Source organism: Haliotis asinina, chromosome 9 (genome assembly GCF_037392515.1).
Source record: "Haliotis asinina isolate JCU_RB_2024 chromosome 9, JCU_Hal_asi_v2, whole genome shotgun sequence".
Lineage (NCBI taxonomy): Eukaryota > Metazoa > Mollusca > Gastropoda > Lepetellida > Haliotidae > Haliotis > Haliotis asinina.
This window is the reverse complement of record NC_090288.1, coordinates 53750418-53769680: the sequence shown is the minus strand read 5'-3', so window position 1 is coordinate 53769680 and position 19263 is coordinate 53750418. Positions and strand designations below refer to the sequence as shown.

Genomic DNA, 19263 nt, shown 5'->3' with positions numbered 1-19263 from the left:
GTTCGTTTTCTTTTTCTGTAGAAACTATATTCATTAGATGCATAAGCTACTAATAAGGTCATATAACGATAACCTGAACTCCCATTCTTTAACACTGCTCCAAGGTGACCTTAGTGACTTTCGACTACCTCAGTGGTTTGTGAAAGGAAGCCTGCTCCAAGCGTTTACACCAGGTGTGACATTATTATCACTGATACCCCAAGTAGCCAGTTAGGTGCAAGAAGGTAAATAGTACATGCCGTATCCCACGGGGTACCCTTTTTTTAGTTAAGAGAACAGAGACAATTCTGAACAACCGCACTCACAATAGGCGAGAATACATGCATGAGTGCTTCAAAATGTATGTGTGTGCATTTTCATTTGTCAGACTGTGTGGTGTTTTGTTTGTTTGTTTGTTTTATTTGTTGTTTAACAGGGCACTCATGTTGTAATCGGTGCACATGGAAACTACCTCTATGTATTCCAGCAAAATCTAAATAAATCGACAATTTGAACAATTTGGCTACCCTGTCTGTGCTTTCCGTGAGAAGACGTGTAACTTTTGAGGAATTACTTTATTCCAGAATCTCCCAGTTTGTTCTGTTCTTCATTTTTTCAAACACGGATAAAACAAATACCCTATTACACATGTGTGTGCTGCACACATTTTAGTGATACGAAATCTAATTAACACACGACAGTTTATACAAGCTGCGGCCTCAGTTTTCTCCTGTTTCGCTCCTGGTTAATTATTCGCGACCAGCTGAGAACAAAAAGAATAGAAAAAAACAGTGTCCTTGATTTTTCTTATTTATGGGATCTGGGGTGTGTTAAGTTCTATATTCGTTTCTCCTTTAGTAAATGAAACTTTTCCGAAATTAATTATAAATGGTTGCAATATTCCCAGAAAACGTGTACTGGAATATGTAAGCGTATGGCTGTTGTATATTCCAAGAAGTAAAGAGACCAGGGCCCATTTGCACAAAGCAATCTTAACCCTACAATGTAACTAAGAACGTTTTGAGAAAGTGGGCGTAGGAAACGTTTCGAGAGATTGTTCCGTATTTAGAAACGGGAGTATAAAAAATCAATAATTATTATTATGGTCTAACCAGCTCTTTTTAGGACCCGTGAAGGTCCGGGGTAGAATAGGCCTCCAGCAACCCATGCGACTATGCTTTTCGTAAGAGGTAACTAACGGGATTGGATAGTCAGGCTCGCTGACTTGGTTGACAGTGGAGATCACTGGATTGTCTGGTCCAGACTCGATTAGTTACAGACCGCCGACATATAGCTGGAATATTGAACTCACTCACTCACTCAGCTCTTTTTAGAACAGTCAGATATAGTCAAGGGAACGATAGTCAGTATAATTTTGTTTTATGAAAATGTTCGCACCTATTTAGTTGGAATACTAAACCTAATTGTTAGCACGATGGTTGGCGCGTCAGTTTGGGACGCTGAGGGATCCCATTTCAATTCTACTTTAAACTATTACTAAACTAGTCATATAGATTTGTTACTTTGGAGATGATTTCAAATTTTCAAAATGTTCGAATACCTGATAATTTATCGAAGAAATACAATTTTCAGTTTTTGAACTTGGGTTTATTACTAAATGCATGATGTATAAAAAATACAACGTGCGATGAATACATATGTGTTCGGCCCTAAAACATAATGTGTTGTATTTGTCAGCATCATATTATGGTTATGATTGTGTTTCAGATCCCACAAATCAGCTACGCGTCTAGTAGTGTGGACCTCAGCGACAAGACGAGATTTGAGTATTTCTCCAGAGTTGTCGCCCCTGACACATACCAGGCCCAAGCAATGGTGGACATAGCCAAGGCGTTCGGCTGGAACTACGTGAACACTTTGGCTGATGATGGCACCTACGGGGAAAAGGGAATCGGGGCGTTCGAGGAAAAAGCGATAAAATCAGGTATCAGCAGAATACATGTGCATGTATTACGATCAAATGACCTATGATGATGGCAATGATTAATTAAAAAAAAATTGATTGGTTGGTTTGTTCTACACGTCGCGCTCAGCATTATCCGAGCTATATGACGGTGGTCTGCAATTGAGTCTGGTACAGGCAATCCAGAGATCAACGTCATGAGCATCGCTTTACGCAGTTGGTTGCAATGACATATTTCAACCAAGCGATGGTAGTGATGATGATGACAACAACGACGACGACGACGACGACGACGACGACGATGATGATGATGATGATGATGATGATGATGATGATGATGATGGTGGTGATGATGACGATGATGATGGTAAAGATATTATATGCACTGTTAATTCTTTGTTTCTAAATTTTACGATGATGAACCTCAACTGCGGTTGTATGAGCTGTCATATTCTATCCGATATTTAGGTGAACAAGCATGTTTTTAACAATGTTGGAATTTTTAGTTTGAAATAAGCCACACTTCACGATGACCCTTAAGCTGATACACGCATATGAGTGGTGAATGTTCACTACGAGGTTCTAATCAAACATTACGCTATCTCGTGGTTAGTCCAACGTGAATTTTTATCACTGGGCTACCCCACCGTTCACCTGCTGCCAAGGCTGTAACGATGCATCGAACTATCGATGGATTGTATTTCTTGAGTCTCCGATAGCAACTAATCGATAGTAGAAACAAACAGATATCGACCCATTGATAGTATCTGTAATTACCGATAGTCTAGTAATTGACTTCCGTTCATAAATGCAGGAAGTACCAGATTCGTTCACTTCGATTTAGAGTTATACCCCTTGTTACCTTACCTTTGTAACAAACATGACAGTTTACTTGGTCTGGGTTCCAAGGTTTTTCTCACTTATAAAACTCGACAGATGATAATTTGTTTGTAATTTATTTCATATTAACCATACACTCCTTTTGGGAAATGAACTTTACATGAGATCATTCGAGGAGAAATAACTACTGCAATAGCATTGTAATTCTCACTTCGCATTAGTGTGTTGCAACAAACTCTCGCTATTTCTATAGTTGTTCTCCCTCGATAGTCACCACTACGTATTACCATGCTATGTTATCAAAATATTCCCCGTGGTAGCATATAACGCTATATGCTACAATCTTGCAAAAAATGTCCTCCAGCAAAAGTCGAACAATCCATTGAAATATTGTTACACTAAACACAAGGTCAGTAAAACTGGAAATGGAGAAGAATGGTGCCACGGAGTGTGTGTCTGTTCTCTTTCTCCGTTAACATACGCTGGACTGCGTGTGAAGGGAAAGCTCAGAAACTCTACTGCGACGTTGTTGTTTCCACGCTGCTGTTGAGATGGGGGATTGGGGGGGGGGGGGGGGGGGGGGCTTCTAATGTAAAATTAATGAAGGGTAGCAAAAAACGATCATGCATATTTCATCAGTTTATTGATGCATGCGTAAAACTCTTGCTACATAATGCATTCTTCTTAACTGGGAATGTGCCAAACCAAATGGTAATTAAAAACAAAAAGTTGTTAATGCAAGCTTTTTCATTGTGAGGAATTTCGATTTCACGTCAACAAAGATGAATAAGGACAGACATAAAAAGCTGCATGACCTTGAATACAATACAGTGTCAATATTCGAAGTGAATGAGTGAGTTAAGCGGGGATGAAAGATAGCTTAGGTGGGGTGTGGGAAGTTAGATTTGGGGGGTGGGGGGAGGTGGGTGGTGGTGGTGCTGAGGTGCTTCTAAACACACATAGCGTAACCGTGTCTACACAGAAACTTTACCGTATTGATAACAGAACGCGTGAATACATAAATGGATGTTCATGACTTGTTAATTGGGAAATGTGCGAGTGGTCGTTTGTGATTTAGAAGTCGTGTTATTTAATAAGTGTGTTTAATATTCTTTGCTGTATCTTTCCGCAAGGTTTCATGGTTTGAAGTGTCCACTATGAGGGCATATACGAAAGGCAGGCAGGGCAACCAAGTACAGGATGTACATTACCATGCTGGCCATAAAGTAAACAAGACGGTGTCGCGTAGTCGGTAGTCACACTAGCTCTGCAAGTAGTGACGTACAGGAATTAAACATGAACAAATTGTGTTCTGACAAAATAGCTAAAAACTCTTTACATGACGGCGAACTGATCTTCAGTAACGCTTTCTTATCGTAGAAGGCGACTATCGGGATCGTGTGGTCAGGCTCGAGGACGTGGTTGGCACATGTCATCGTATCGCGTTTGCATACATTGACGCTCATGATGTTTATCATTAGATTGTCTCCGGCAGACTCGATTATTTACAGGCCGCCGTCATATGGATGAAACATTGCATTATGACAACACTGATAAAATGACTTGTATGCAGAGTTTCAGCTGTATTAAGCTCTTCCAGCATAGGCTGTGGCAAGTCCATAACGACACATCTATACGACGTTACCCACCGTCACCACCAATGTATGACACTGTCATACCAATAATATTCATGGCCAAGACAACTTTGGCATTTATTCCCGCATGGCTACTGTTTTCAACAGAATACCTTTCACTTCGATGTCTGCAGAATATTTGTATTTGGTTCAAAATGCAACCTGTATATATAGAAAGTGCCCTCAATGCATACAAAACTGTTTAGGGTGTTTTGTACATCCTATCTACGTTAAGCACCAAATCGTTTCGTCCTTCCCTCTGCCATGGCTAGTGAACTCATATAGTGTTACATTTATACACGTTGGAAGTGTGAATTGGTAGACAAGAATGAGCCATGTATTAAGATCCTACAAAGGGAACATTCGAGGGTTGACTGATATGTGCTGAGCCTTGTGGAGGAGGGAGTTGAGTCGCGTAATTTCATGGATGTTCATTGTTGTCGAGCGTTCTTTGTGCAACCAATGCAAATTCATCAGGTTCAACTTTTCGTAATGTCTACAGACCCCTTCAGTTTCTACTGTTTTCTCCCAAAGATACAAGCTGCCAGTCTGGCTCTTGGTCTTGTGGATATACCTCTAAGCAAAGGTGCAATGTTCACAACTGAAAAATTTCAGCCTTCTGTGTATTACTCAGAGCCTTACAATAAACGCTGGTTAACCTAGCTACAGCCCCGTATTAGCTTCCTGCTACAAGGGACGTGTGAATGCATCGCGTCTTTGTACGTTTAAAATCTGAGCATTTTACACGTACCCATAAAAACGCTGGTCCCGTGGGTACATCTGAAGAGGTTTAAATGAACAATAACTTTTCAATTACAACGTGAATTTGTGATTGGTTCTGTGACCTTAAGCACATGGCGGCTGAGGTCAGCGGAGTCGACTATAGTTCCGCCGACTACAGAAGGACTTTGATTATTTTTAACATGTAATCGTTTAGGACGAGGCTTAACAGTTTGAGAGAAACGTGACTTGAATTATGGAAAACCTGGATTCGAACTCATGTTGGAAAGCATCAAGGGGCGTCAATCAAACAGTGGCGTCGGCGTCGATGATTTGTGGCTTATACACCGTATGGGGCGTATGACCGTTCAATCTGCCTGCAAGCTCTTATGTTTGATTATGCTATCGCAGTGGACCTCTATGAGCTTCATAGATCCCATGTTCCGATACCATCATAAACTCCCACTTACACGCACGATAAATCAGACCTTAATGCGCAATAACTCAGAAAAGCTCGTTTCAGTCTTGGCTGTTGGTTCCGGGCTTGTGAGCAAAGGGAGATAAGTACAATTTGATTGCGAGAACTAGTCTGTAATCATGGTAGCCGTTTACAGTAGGGGGATTTGGGACATGTTTTGGCCTGATAAACGCCAGTGGTCTTATCGGATTCCATGTTCACCCTTTTAAAACAAACCGAAGACTGAGCCGGTGTTCTGAGCCGGTGGAAACATGGCGCGTTTGAACGGTTGGTAATCAAGACCGTAATCATGGCAATACGCTATAACGTTATACTATGATCGTTGTCGCGTAGATCGATGGTCCTTCTGTTGATCACTGGATTGTCTGATCCAGACACGATTATTTACAGACCGCCGCCTTACAGCTGGAATATTGCTGGGTGCGGCCTAAACCTAAACTCATTCACTCAATGATGCTCTGAAACGTGATAAAGAGACACGTGACGACATTGGGTATTGTGAAGAGAACATCATAAAACGGACATATCCGAAATGAAGAAACATAATTATGAAACAAATGATCTTATATATTCCTTGATTGATAAATAGCCTTCTAACATCCATAGCAAACCGGTTTTACTTAAGTCATTGTTATTAAATTTGCATTCATTAAAAAAACGCAGAATATTGGCAGTTGCTATACTAGTAAATGCAGGGTAAGTTATGTCAGTTCAGAAATGCAGCTTTCAAATAACAGAAAATAAGTGAAGTAAAAATTCACATAGAAGGTTTGACAAAGCTGCCACTGTACATTTTCCTGTAAAACGACAGGAATTTGAAAATGGTGAGCAAAACAGAGTCAAACCATATACTTTCACACAAACACAATTTCCCCAATGCAGTATCAGAATGTATTGTACATTATCAATGATTTAAGGGTATTTTATTAAATGCTTATACTCACGTTTCAATTAATAATTGAAACTAATTAACGTTAACGATGGAATGAATTTGTCTGTGTTAACCGGAGAATCGTGTCTCGAAGGTTCTGTAGGCATGGACAGCTCTGGTCATCCGAATGATTAAACGAGTAATGGCCAACCTATTTTACGTGGACCACAAATCAACCGGCTTCTCTGTGTTGGTTCAGGTTCTTGATATCGAATGGAAGAGATAACCCTCAGCAACGCACCGCATGCGTTCCATGTGTATTGCTGAGAGGAGTCAGGGACTGAGCGATTGGAGAATATTTTATGTGCGTTTCACAATGTAAGCGTTTACCATAATACCGGTATGATGACGTCCATACCTTGTTTTATGTGTAGATAAGACCCAATTATTGACTACCATTGGCGTGGAGTTTCGCCAGTCAGCGAATATTAAAAACGGATGTGTAATAAAAAGATCGTTTCTGGCACATTCAAAGGTCTAACATTTTTTTCATTATTTCTTTTATTTTTTATTTCCAGGAAATCATAATTGTTAAGTCTGAAGCAAACTTGAAAAACTCAATAGTTTTCTCGCCGAGTTTAATGACAGCTCCTGGCAGAAAAAAAGCTCGCTAGCTGTCTACTGGTTTATATCTGCAGAGTATACCTAACCGCATTAACTAGAGTCAGTGCATCTTTGATATGTCTGGATCGGGTCAATTTGACCCTAGCTGAAAAAAAATCGACACCAGGGCAATTGTCTGAATGAATGAATGAATGAGTGTAGTTTAAGTTTTTGCATTACTCCACCATTATCACGGCGGTTGACCACAAAGAGGCTCCACCCACTCATATGTTGAATCGACTTTTGCCTTGACGAGCAAAGGCTTAAGCACTAGACACCTCCCGCCCTTTCTTCCAGTAAGCCAGGACAGCAGAGACCTGGGGCTGCTTTCACTAAGAATCAACCTTTACTAAGGTTAGCCTTAACCCCCGTTCCTTAACTTTGCACTAAGGTTCCTTTAGTGACTTACGATTACCTTATTGCGTTGTAGAATGAGCCCAAGTTTAATACTATAGTAACTACCTTTGTTTTGAACGGTTTGTTTGCCGAATACACTAAAATATATAATTGCTAAATAAACCGTTATCGTCTTTCTTATGTGCACGAAATAACCAAAGAGTTTTGGTTGGTCAACTCTTGGAAACACATTAGGATAAAATGTATGTTTTCCGTATGGGAAAACATGTAATGTAAGTACATGTGCTAGTACGCTTAAATTCTATGTAATATCTTTCTGTGCATACTTGAGGTATGCGTAAACATGCCTAGTAATACTTTAGGTATCTGTAAACATGTCTTGTAATACTTTAGGTATGTGTAAATCTGTCCAGGATCCACTTGACGTATGTGTAAACCTGCCTACTCCACTCTTCGTCTCTGTTTAAACATGTCAAGTATTTATATAATCTATGTTTATTTGTTTTTAAATATTCTTGGAAATAAACTCTATATCGTCCTTTTCAGGTGTATTCCAGCGTGCGTGTAAATATTCTTGTGTATAATATTTTGTATACTTCACTTGTAATTGTCAACCATCAATGTTTGTAAATGATGAGAAATAGGTTTATATAATTATACATTAGATTCGCAATGGAAACAAGTGATGTTCAGATGATTGCGATTTCAATCATTTGAACACGAACAGAATATAAGTACTAATTACATACACCATAGAGTCAACGCGACTTCGCAATCATTATACCCTACAGTCCATGTAAGCGCTACGAAACCGCCGTGAAGATGTTGCGGAAGACGTACAGCTAAACGCATCACATGCTTGACGTGGTTGTTCTCTATTTCAGGTGTGTGTGTATCCAAGTCCCTGCGCATCCCTCGGTCAGTCAACGAGACAACGTTCCGCAACATCGTGGAGGAATTGTTCAAGGACGACAACAATGCTCGAGCGGTCGTCATGTTCGTTAACGAGGACAACTGCCGCGACATCTTGAAGGCGTTGGTAAAGCTGAACAGGACATCTGACCTCAACCTGCTTGCAAGCGACAGTTGGGGTGCCAAGATACACCCAGTGTTCGAGCAGGAGGTGGCAGCTGAAGGCACCGTCACAATTCTTCCCAAGCGACAGATAATTCCTGGTAAAGTGCACAGTATTGCTCATTTTGAAAGGGTCGTTGGCGTTAGGCCTAGGCGTACCTTTACCAAAATCTGCACGCACAAATATACAATGGCGTAGCAGCAATTGGGATTGGTCTATTCCAGAAACCGATTTTTCTTCCAGACTTTTCATTGGGGAATGTAATTGGTCTATGGTCCAGAATGTTAGAAACCGATTACTTCCAGTTCGCGCATTTGGGGAATCGTGCTTGGGCTACTCCACAGTGTCCAAAGCTGATTCCTGCCATACTTTCCAACCGATTTCGCGGAATTGGTGAACAGACCAGCTGACTCGTACCGAACAGTCGTTGTCAAACTGGGGTCCTCGTGTAAACTTTGATTCTGGTTCTGAGTTCATTTCATTAGAATATCTGGAATAATGCCATTGCATGCATGCATAACAAGAGATCTTGGTCGATTATGTTCTGTATTGATCTTGTTCGCTCGTCACGCAGAGGACCCGGGTCCGGTTCCCAGCATGAGTACAATATGCGAACTGGATGCGAGGCAGAAAGCAGACTAAAACGATCCAAACTCACTCAATGTAGTTTGCTACGTGCGGAGAGCTCATCCAGATGTATGTCTGTTTCATTGATCTCTTTGCAATCGTAAAGCCAGCAATCTTAAAGATACATACATTCATAATGGACGGAGGACCTGAGACATCTATGCTCGATACAATGAACAATGTCATACATCTTCTACATGATACGCATTCAATAATCAAGGTCTCAACCGTAATATATGTATGAGACGTTAGGTATAGCAAACGCTGATAAGAATGTGGTGAATCTAATCTCGGTCTTGTGACAGTCCATGAAATGTGGGAGTTAGATCCCAGGGCCTTATTTCATAAAGCACTATGGTGATCCTAAGTCACCAAGGTAACCTTAGTGCAATGTTTAAGAATGGGAGTTAAGGTTAACATTAGTAAAGGTTGCTTCGCGAAAAGAGCCCCATGTTATAGTCGTGATGAGCGATCGCTGTAACCTTAACTAAGATTTCTTCTTAAATGGCATTTTAGAAGTTGGTAGGATGAGGATGAAGACTTTTATGGATAGAGAAATAAAAACATGGAGTTTGTCGTCTCTTATCACAACAAGCTTCATGCCAACACACTATACATCAATCTCCGACATGTATGTGTTTCTCCTTGTGCATGTGTTCTGCACCTTTTGCTCCATAACGGTGTTAGAATCTACACCGAAACGTCGCATCCACTGCAAGAAGGAAGCTGTCTATCCACAAGAGTCTTCATCCTTAAGTAAGATGTTTGGACAAAGTTTCTTGGCGTTTGCAGAGTTCGATGAATACTTCCTGAATCTGAAACCAGAGAACAACTCACGGAACCTGTGGTTTGAAGACTACTGGGAGGAAGTATTTGGCTGCAGCTTAAAACCCTCGACAGTCAACAGATGTGACGGTAGGCATTTTTGCAATGATGACAGAAAACACATGCATCTGTGCGTCCTTCCTTCAAACTCACCTAGAGCCAATATTGATCCTAATCCAGGAGCAATCTAGGAGCTATAGTTCAAAGTGCTGGTCTGTCAAAAACATCCAGCTAGCAACAGATACATTCATACGCATACCAATGTGCTCGAAATGTCAAAATGTTGACTTTGCCTTTATTTCGATCCGACCAAAGCTCTGCTGGGGTTTAGTGCAATACGATATTCTCTGAAATATGAAAGAATAGTCTTTGTTGTTTAGAGTGTATGATTTCACCCTTAGAGTGTATACTTCCACATCATTCCCACTGGAGGCCGGCCAAGATACTTTCCCTGATCCTGACTACCGTTTGGCACACTTTCGTTTTAGGTTTTGTTTAAGTTGAGTGATGATCAGGCAGATCACTGACTTTGCTTCTATTAGGTGTCTTACTTAAGTTGATTAGAATGACGGTTCAAATCCCGGCTTTGACCAAGGGATGAAAACTTGTTGCTAAACGACAACGTGTAATCTCAAATACAACACGCTCGGTGGGTCATTCCATACATGATACATTTTCCATATATCTGGTGCAAAATACTTTCTACAAATACACTGAGACATGTACAGCGTCTGATTAAACAATGCAGAAGATTCATTAACAGTTTATCATTTACTTCGGCGTACATTTCATTCGATCCCCTGAGTGTTCGCCGAGTTTTGGTTACACCGTGAAAATTACACAATATCGTGTCTCGCCAAATGATTAAAAACAATGTACATTTATACGCTTTAGAGTCCAGTTTGAGATGCATGTGGGTGTAACACTATTTTCAAATCTGATTCGCTGTTTGTCCCAGGTACGGAGAGTCTGAAGGACAGCAGGGTAGGTTACATACAGGAAGGCTTGGTCCAGTTCGTGATCGACTCCGTGTATGCCCTGGCCCATGCTGTACAGGACATGCTGAGGAGTAAGTGCTACCACCGGAATCTCAAGCAGTGTAAACACATCAACAAACTGGCAGGCCAGGAGCTTCTCTGGTTCATCAGGAACGTGTCCTTCAATGGTGAGATACAGTAGCATCATTCTGTCAGCCCAATTTGTGGACAATCGTGGAAATAATCCTTACAACTTTACTGACCTTCTTCGTCAGAACTGACATTGCACCGTTTTACAAAGCTCCCGTCTATTAATATCGTAAGTCAGTGTTACAGTGTAGGAGGTGCGAATGCTACGGGACAGGTTAAGTGATCTTACTTGAGGCTTACGAGACCTTTGCGAAACGGGACCCTGGTTCGCCCTTAGAGGTACCAGCCGCATGTGCACACATTGTCACACGAATCTGTTACAGCAAAAATAGGTTCTGCAACTGGTGTCAATTTCGGTGCAGGTATTTTGAGCGTTGTGGGTTGTGATTTGATGAGCTCAGTGCTCTCCTATATAACATACTATCACATATAACTATTTCACCATGAATAGGGTCTGCAGCTCACATATGGGTATAGTGATTTTACGATCTCAGTTGTGTTACGTATAACTGGCTTTCGTGAGGTGGTACAAAGGGCGTACATCACCAGCTGCTCGCAGAAAGAAGAAAAGTATAGAGATTTGTATAGTTGCGTCATTGATTGTGAGAGACAAATCAGACTCTCTGCCGCTGATGACTACGTAAGGACATAGAACCATTTCCAAAAACACAAACAGTCTGAGGTAAAGGCAGTTTCGGAATTGCTGGAATTCTATTTTGCATTTCGTAAAGTGACAATGACGCGTAAGGCAAGACTTCTAACATTCTAATGATTTAATGTGGTGTACACACTGAGAAAACAATAGGAATATATTCCAGAAAATTTGTAAGCTAATGCCACGGAATAGCTTATCATAACGCCTTCGTATGTGAATCTCACGGAAACCCATTAATGCCGTTTACGACTGCTTCATTCCTGTCTAGAGTTGTCTCCCTTTCATCGTCCGTTACCATGGAAGATGAACGTGATCTTGCACATAGAACTCTTTTATGTTGAGTATTTAAAGCATATTTGTTTAGTGATTTGCACTAGTAATGACAATTCGCATTTATTTGTTCATTTAAAATTATCAATAACTATATTCAGAAACTGAATAGTAACCCGTCCTGAGCTTCATCACATACCGTATTCCACAGACACCCGTCAGATGATACATGTAATCGAAAAGAAAACGTACTCGTTTCCATGTACGAGAGTGACTTCAGTTTTACGCCGCACTAAGCAATATTCCAGCGATATGGCGGCCACCTGTCAATAATCAAGACTGGACCAGAGAACCCAGTCATCAGCAGTGTGAGCGTTGACCTGCCCAATTGGGATACGGTGACATGCTTTCATGTACATGGAATACGTTTTCAATGCTTTCATCGATATTACACTTACACGTACATCGATATAACACTAAAATCAAAATAGGACAACACTTCTATATTCGTGTAGTTATCAGGAGTCACAGGTCGACGATAGGTGGGCATCTCTCAGAGGTGCAGCTTTACCATGTGCCCGAACACATCTGTCAGATCTGGTCAAATGTTGAACTCCCATTTGTTTAAAAGAAGGCATAGACCGTGTTGGTTCACATGAGAACGAGCAATTATTAAATAACTTTTCACGTCTCACACAGTAGAGTGACAAACGGCTGATGGAACAGCGCCTGACAAACTGGGGTCATCTCACCAGGCTGAGAACCTGAGTTGCACCTGAATATGTGCGCTGGTACTGTTCAACATCAGCCTTTGTCACCCCGCGGTATGAGGCGTGAAAACAGTATTACGTGATGGTTTCTTGCGCAATTTTCCAGGGATAGATCATAAAACGTCAAATTTCCGATCTTGTTGGGTACAGGAGTTTGAGGAACCTGTGTCTTATTCATGTTTCCTGCACTTATCACTATTTCGAGATATTTAATCATTCACCATTATCATCTGAACATAAACGGACTATACACAAGAGGAACACGTACATTCTGTCTAGCTCTTAAAAGGTGCCGGGCATGATGCGGATTAAGAGATCAAACGTAGTACAGGCAAACAGCTACAGAAACAATACATTATCATATGTGGTCTCAATACTATCAGAATTGAATGCTATTTTTGCTAATGTACTGGGCTATGACTTATTTATAGGGTGTCTAAATGTATGTTCAGCAATAATGTCTATCCAAAGATTCAGATTTGTATTTATTTAATGAATAAACTCATTTACAACAATGGTTCATTACTACTGCGGAGACATCTATTCTACTGCTAATCTGTTTACGTCTCGGGATATGGTGAGGAGCCATTAGTGTCGATGCAGGAGTCCATGCTCTACTCCATGATGTTTTCAAGTCATGACCATGGCGGTTTGATCAAGCTAATTGCATGTTTTGTTTAGATATAATAGAAGCACATACAATGAACTGCAACAATAATATATATGTCCTTGCTTTTGCTTACCAAGACGATGTAAATAGCTGATTATAATTAATCTGCCCTACGACTCACAGAAGGAGGGAGAATGGTGGCCAGAATTTGAGGATGGTAGTCTTCAGCAACCTGTGCTTTAAAAAGTGACTATCGTTCGTGGATGGACAGGTTCGTTGGATGGGTTGATCGATTTGATCGATGTTCATAACCGTAATCCCGGGTAATAATGATAATCGACTGTCCACAGACCGCTGCCAAACAACTCGAATACTCATGAGGGGGATGCTGTACAATAACGAACACGTTTCACATGATTTGTGTTTATTGCCACATCGAGCAATGTTCCAGTTATATGGTGGCCGTCAGTAAATAATCGAGTCTGGACCAGACAATCCAATGATCAACATCACGAGAATCGATCTACCCAGTTATGATACGATGACATGTGTAAACCATGTCAGCGAGCCTGACCACCCGTTCCCATTAGTCGCCTCTTACTACAAGCATGGATTGCTGAAGACCAATTCTAACCCTGATCTTCACGGGTCTGTTTCACGTGAATGTGCGTCGTTATTACTTAACGTAACTAAGTGTACGCATGTGATTGATCAAATGTCAGTGTTAGTTTCTTCTTGACTTGTTCAACCTGCTGACGTGTCATATATTCTCATGTCAGTGAACGTGCCTTCTAGTGAAAATTGCTTCTCGCATTGATAGCATCTGTCGCCAGCACGCACATATGTACATATGTACACTTCATAGTCAAACCGCCAAGCGATTACGTACAAAATGGAACAGTGAACGCAGCTATATATGGTCTTTCGATTGTGAATCAGAATTATGCTTTTGATCTGGTTCATTGATGCACTATATTTTCGGGGTGACATGTTATCGTTAGCGACCCGTGAAGGTCCCGGGGTAGAATAGGCCTTCAGCAACCCATGCTTGCCATAAAAGGCGACTCAGCTTGTCGTAAGAGGCGACTAACGGGATCGGGTGGTCAGACTCGCTGAGTTGGTTGACACATGTCATCGGTTCCCAATTGCGCAGCTCGATGCTCATGTTGTTGATCACTGGATTGTCTGGTCCAGACTCGATTATTTACAGACCGCCGCCATATAGCTGTAATATTGCTGAGTGCGGCGTAAAACTAAACTCACTCACTCACTCACTGTTATCGTTAGCTTTATTTGCGACTGGCTTGATTCACTCACTCACCCATCGTGTTTGTCTGTTTGAAGGTATAGGCGGCAGTCTAGTAACGTTCGATAGCGTCGGAGACGGCGTTGGACGCTACGACATTTACCAGTATCAGAATATGGCAGACAATGAATACGACTACGTGCAGATTGGAGAGTGGGATACGAGGTAAAGGGAACGTGGAGACAATATCATCCACGTTGGCACTGTCTTTTACCATTCTTGTCCTTCATGGTTGGGCTAGTAACGTTAATGTGCCAGCCACTATCATCATTGTTTCTGCTGCGGAATATCCTGGAGGTCAAAGCTCGTCTCGTTCGTTCGCCTGCCTACATGGGTACAATGTGTGAAGCACATTTCTGGTGTCTCCCGCCGTGATATTGCTGTAATATTGGTAAATGCGGCGTAAAACTGAACTCACTCTCCCACTGTACGATCAACCCACTGATCATTAGCTATCCTGGGAGCGATTATAGTCATCGAACAAGACCAAGATCCAAACACATTATAATGTACCTAAAGAGATGAAAAAGAAACGCAGTTTGAAAAATTTGTACTAATGTTAACAAACAAAAATATCACTTTGTCTAATATCAATCAATCTACGTTTCAGTCTGAAGATTAATAAGAGCAAATTGCTATGGAGATTCAAATCTCGAGAAATCCCCGTGTCCATCTGCAGCGAGCCATGTGAACAAGGGGAGGCAACCAAGTCCAGCGGACCTTGCTGCTGGGTCTGTATCGCCTGCAACGAGAACGAATACCTGAAAGACGAGAGCACCTGTGAATCATGTCCCGAAGGTTCACGACCAAACCCTAATAAAACTGAATGCGCACGCTTACCGGAACTACATCTTGACCCCGCAAGTCTGTGGTTTATACTTCCTGTTGTGTTTTCCTGTTTGGGGATTCTGTGTACGTTTGGTGTAATGGTAATATTCGTCATTTTCAACACAACACCAATCATCATGGCGTCAGGCAGGGAACTGTGCTATCTTCTACTTTTGGGAATAATTATGTCCTATGGAACGTCCCTCGTCATGCTAGCAAAACCCACTCTGGTCCTCTGCGCGTTACGAAGACTTGGACTTGGAGTCTCCTTGAGCTTCATATATGCAGCACTTGTAACAAAAACCAACAGAATCTACCGCATCTTCAGCACAGGTATCAAAGCCATGGTGAAACGACCAAGCTATACGAGTCCCAAGTCACAGATACTGATTTGCATCTGTCTAGTATCAGTGCAGGTGATTGGGGGACTGACGTGGTTAGGCTTTGAGAAGCCATCAGTTTCCAAAATAACTTACCAGAAAGACTTCCTCATTCTTAAGTGCAGTGCTAGTCAAATAGCGACTATCATATCTTTGTTTTACAACATTTTTCTTATTGTGCTTTGTACTGTGTATGCTTTCAAAACAAGGAAGATTCCACAGAACTTCAACGAAGCCAAGTACATAGCCTTCACTATGTACAGCACTTGCATTGTGTGGCTTGCCTTCATTCCTATATACTTTGGAGCCAATCATGATTTTAAAGTGAGTATCAGCATTAGATAGCATAAAACACTTGCTAGACTAATGCACATTTACAAGCAAATTTTATCGGATGTTATTCCGATAACTTTGCATCGTGATCATACATCAGATTGCCGATGTAAACAGTTAACTGACCAATTAACATCGAAAATACCTCGAAGATGGTGGCGGTGAATGAGGAACAAACTGATTGTTAATTGATTGTCTTTTTTTTATTTTGGTATCACATGTTTTTGAGCTTCCCAGCGTCAGTTTTCAACGTAGTAACATCTCGATAACATTTGTGATGTTTTCTCGTAAAATACGAAAAACGCTTGTTTAATTAAACAGGCAGGGTGATTAGTAGGCATTTAGAAATTGGTAGGGTAATACAAGACACTTGATATGGATGTGCAACTTTATTAGTTACACAAGGCGTTTTGGGGTTTAAACTTGTCCCTTCATTAGGCAGGATATGTAATCAAAAACACTGTAAATTAGGTCCAGAAAGATGTTCAGTATCTTGAAGTGCATTTGACGAAAGGCACATCATTTCTATTTTCCAGATCGAGGTGACGTCGTTGTGCATGGGGGTGAGCATCAGTGCAACTGTAGCCCTGTTTTGCCTGTTCGCTCCCAAGGTGTACGTGGTCCTTTGTCAGCCTCACAAAAACGTTCGCCAAGCCACGTCTACTTCCATTCAAAGTGCTGCAAACAACAAGACGAACAGGGCGTTCTATGGTGGACCCACACCAGTTGCCGCAAGCACTACTCAAAACGGCAGTATCCATAAGGACATACAACACGTGGAGAACAATGTATTTTCCGACAGCTTAGAGGAGACGTCGTCTTGTGATGAGGGTGTGGCAATGCAGGCGCCGTCGAGCGGAGCTTCCTGAACCAGCAGGGCCATTTGAGTGTGATGAGGGAATGCAATGTGTGTGAAGGAGATGTGTGGACGAGAAAAGTGCTGATTAGATATATTTTATTGAATTTGAATTTGAATTTTTATATCTACACATGCTCATGATAACAGTGCCATAATTGTTTCAAAGATCTCGTGTACCATGCATTATTCCACAGGGAGGATGAGGAAATAGTATTACATGTTGCAGTGATGTTTATTCTGTAAATTACCATGTTATATCGAATTCTGTACGAACTGAGCTTCACCCTTCGAGCTGTGTACTGACTGTAACTTTATCGACAACGATGCGGATTCGAGCGAAGGGGATGCAAAGGATGTATAAAATTATTGTGTGTCCTGTTTCAATTCAAATGATTGTCAAAATCTTGTTCATGAATTTGATATCTAAAATATGACCCCTTCCTTTTCAAATAGGGATTACTGCTGTAACTACATTCTACAATGAGTTTCCTAATTTGAAAAGGCGTTTTAGTATCATATCTATGAATTTGATTGACATATCATTTGGGTAGTACATTCATAGTGCAGCATTGTACATATCCATTTTTCTGAAAACCCTTTTCAAGTTTTCTGCAAAGAAAGCTTAATTTGAAGAAAATGCATTCTTCCGTTTACGACGTTTTAACCGTGTCACGGTATTTGTGGCGTTGTAATTCATTACATGTGTGATAATGAGTTTTCTATTGATTTCACACGTTTTACCGTTTTCGTGTTATTCGTTGCTAAGCAGCACTTACATGTTTTGCTTCGCGCAACGAACAGGGCGATGAAGAGGAGGGGCGCCCGAACAATCGCAATAAAGAGTACAAAGGCCATGGTGTTTTTGTGTTTTATGTTCGTGTCAGAGATGGGGTAAATTATGCGTACATGTTCTTGTGACTTTAGTGTACAGAACCATATTAGAGAAGAACAAAAAAGAGATATTCTAAAGGTTTACAGGCGGAGGCTAAAGATGTATATCAACAGATCCCTATGAATCGACTTCCCAAAGAGTCGGGAACATAACAACCTGTAATACACAGTCATAGGCTGCAGTCACATAATACACAGCCGCACAATCAGTAGTGAGGGTACAGACATGTAGTACACAGGTGCCCGATGTATAACAATGGTGCACAACTGCACGATTTATAGAGAGGGTACATATATGCATTGCACGGATGCACTGTGTATAGTGAGGGTATAGACAGTACACAGGCGCACTGTGTATAGTAAGGTTACAGACAGTAATACACAAGTGCATGATGTACAGTTGGGGTACAGACATGTAGTCCACAGGTGCACGATGTGTAGTGAGGATGCAGACATGTTGTGCACAGGCCAAGTACGTGTAGAGAGGGTACAGACACGTAGCGCACGGTGTAATGGCACACGAAGTATGGTGAGAGTACAGGCACGAAGTGCATAGGGGCACTGAGTTTCGTGAGGGTACAGGCATGTAGTGCACTACCAACATGTACAGACATGTAGTGAACAGGCGCACTATGTATAGTGAGGGTACAGACATGTAGTTCTTAGTTGTGAGATGTATAGTGAGGGTACAGACATGTAGTGCACTACAGATATGAAGTGTATCTGTCCGTGTATCGTTCATCTCCAGTAGGATCTTGTTTTGTCCGTGTATCGTTCATCTCCAGTAGGATCTTGTTTTGTCCGTGTATCGTTCATCTCCAGTAGGATCTTGTTTTGTCCGTGTATCGTTCATCTCCAGTAGGATCTTGTTTTGTCCGTGTATCGTTCATCTCCAGTAGGATCTTGTTTTGCCCATGTATCGTTCATCTCCAGTAGGATCTTGTTTTGTCCGTGTATCGTTCATCTCCAGTAGGATCTTGTTTTGCCCATGTATCGTTCATCTCTAGTATGATCTTGTTTTGCCCATGTATCGTTCATCTCCAGTAGGATCTTGTTTTGCCCATGTATCGTTCATCTCCAGTAGGATCTTGTTTTTCCCCATGTATCGTTCCTCTCTAGTATGATCGGTGTTTTGCCCGTTTATCGTTAATGTCCAGTAGGATCTGTGTTCCGTCCGTGTATCGCGAATCTCCAGCAGAAACTGTGTTCTGCCCGTGTATCGTGCATGTCAAGAAGGTTCT

General features: G+C 41.3%; 1 protein-coding gene across 1 annotated transcript; it reads left to right on the top strand.

Moving 5' to 3' along the window:
• Positions 1-1755: 1755 nt before the first annotated feature.
• Positions 1756-17978, top strand: LOC137296014 (metabotropic glutamate receptor 8-like). Its single transcript, XM_067827640.1, has 7 exons — positions 1756-1924; positions 8351-8641; positions 9961-10083; positions 10952-11158; positions 14770-14896; positions 15342-16263; positions 16809-17978. Exons 1-7 carry the CDS (start codon positions 1813-1815, stop codon positions 17139-17141), a joined length of 2115 nt encoding a protein of 704 aa, XP_067683741.1. The 5' UTR covers positions 1756-1812; the 3' UTR covers positions 17142-17978.
• Positions 17979-19263: the final 1285 nt, after the last annotated feature.

Bases quoted from the DNA above. Each gene is read 5' to 3' on its own strand.
- LOC137296014 (XM_067827640.1), top strand. From the start codon at position 1,813: ATGGTGGACATAGCCAAGGCGTTCGGCTGGAACTACGTGAACACTTTG. The intron at 10,084-10,951 runs GTAGGCATTTTT...TGTTTGTCCCAG, and splicing joins GACAGTCAACAGATGTGACG to GTACGGAGAGTCTGAAGGAC. The intron at 16,264-16,808 runs GTGAGTATCAGC...TCTATTTTCCAG, and splicing joins GAGCCAATCATGATTTTAAA to ATCGAGGTGACGTCGTTGTG.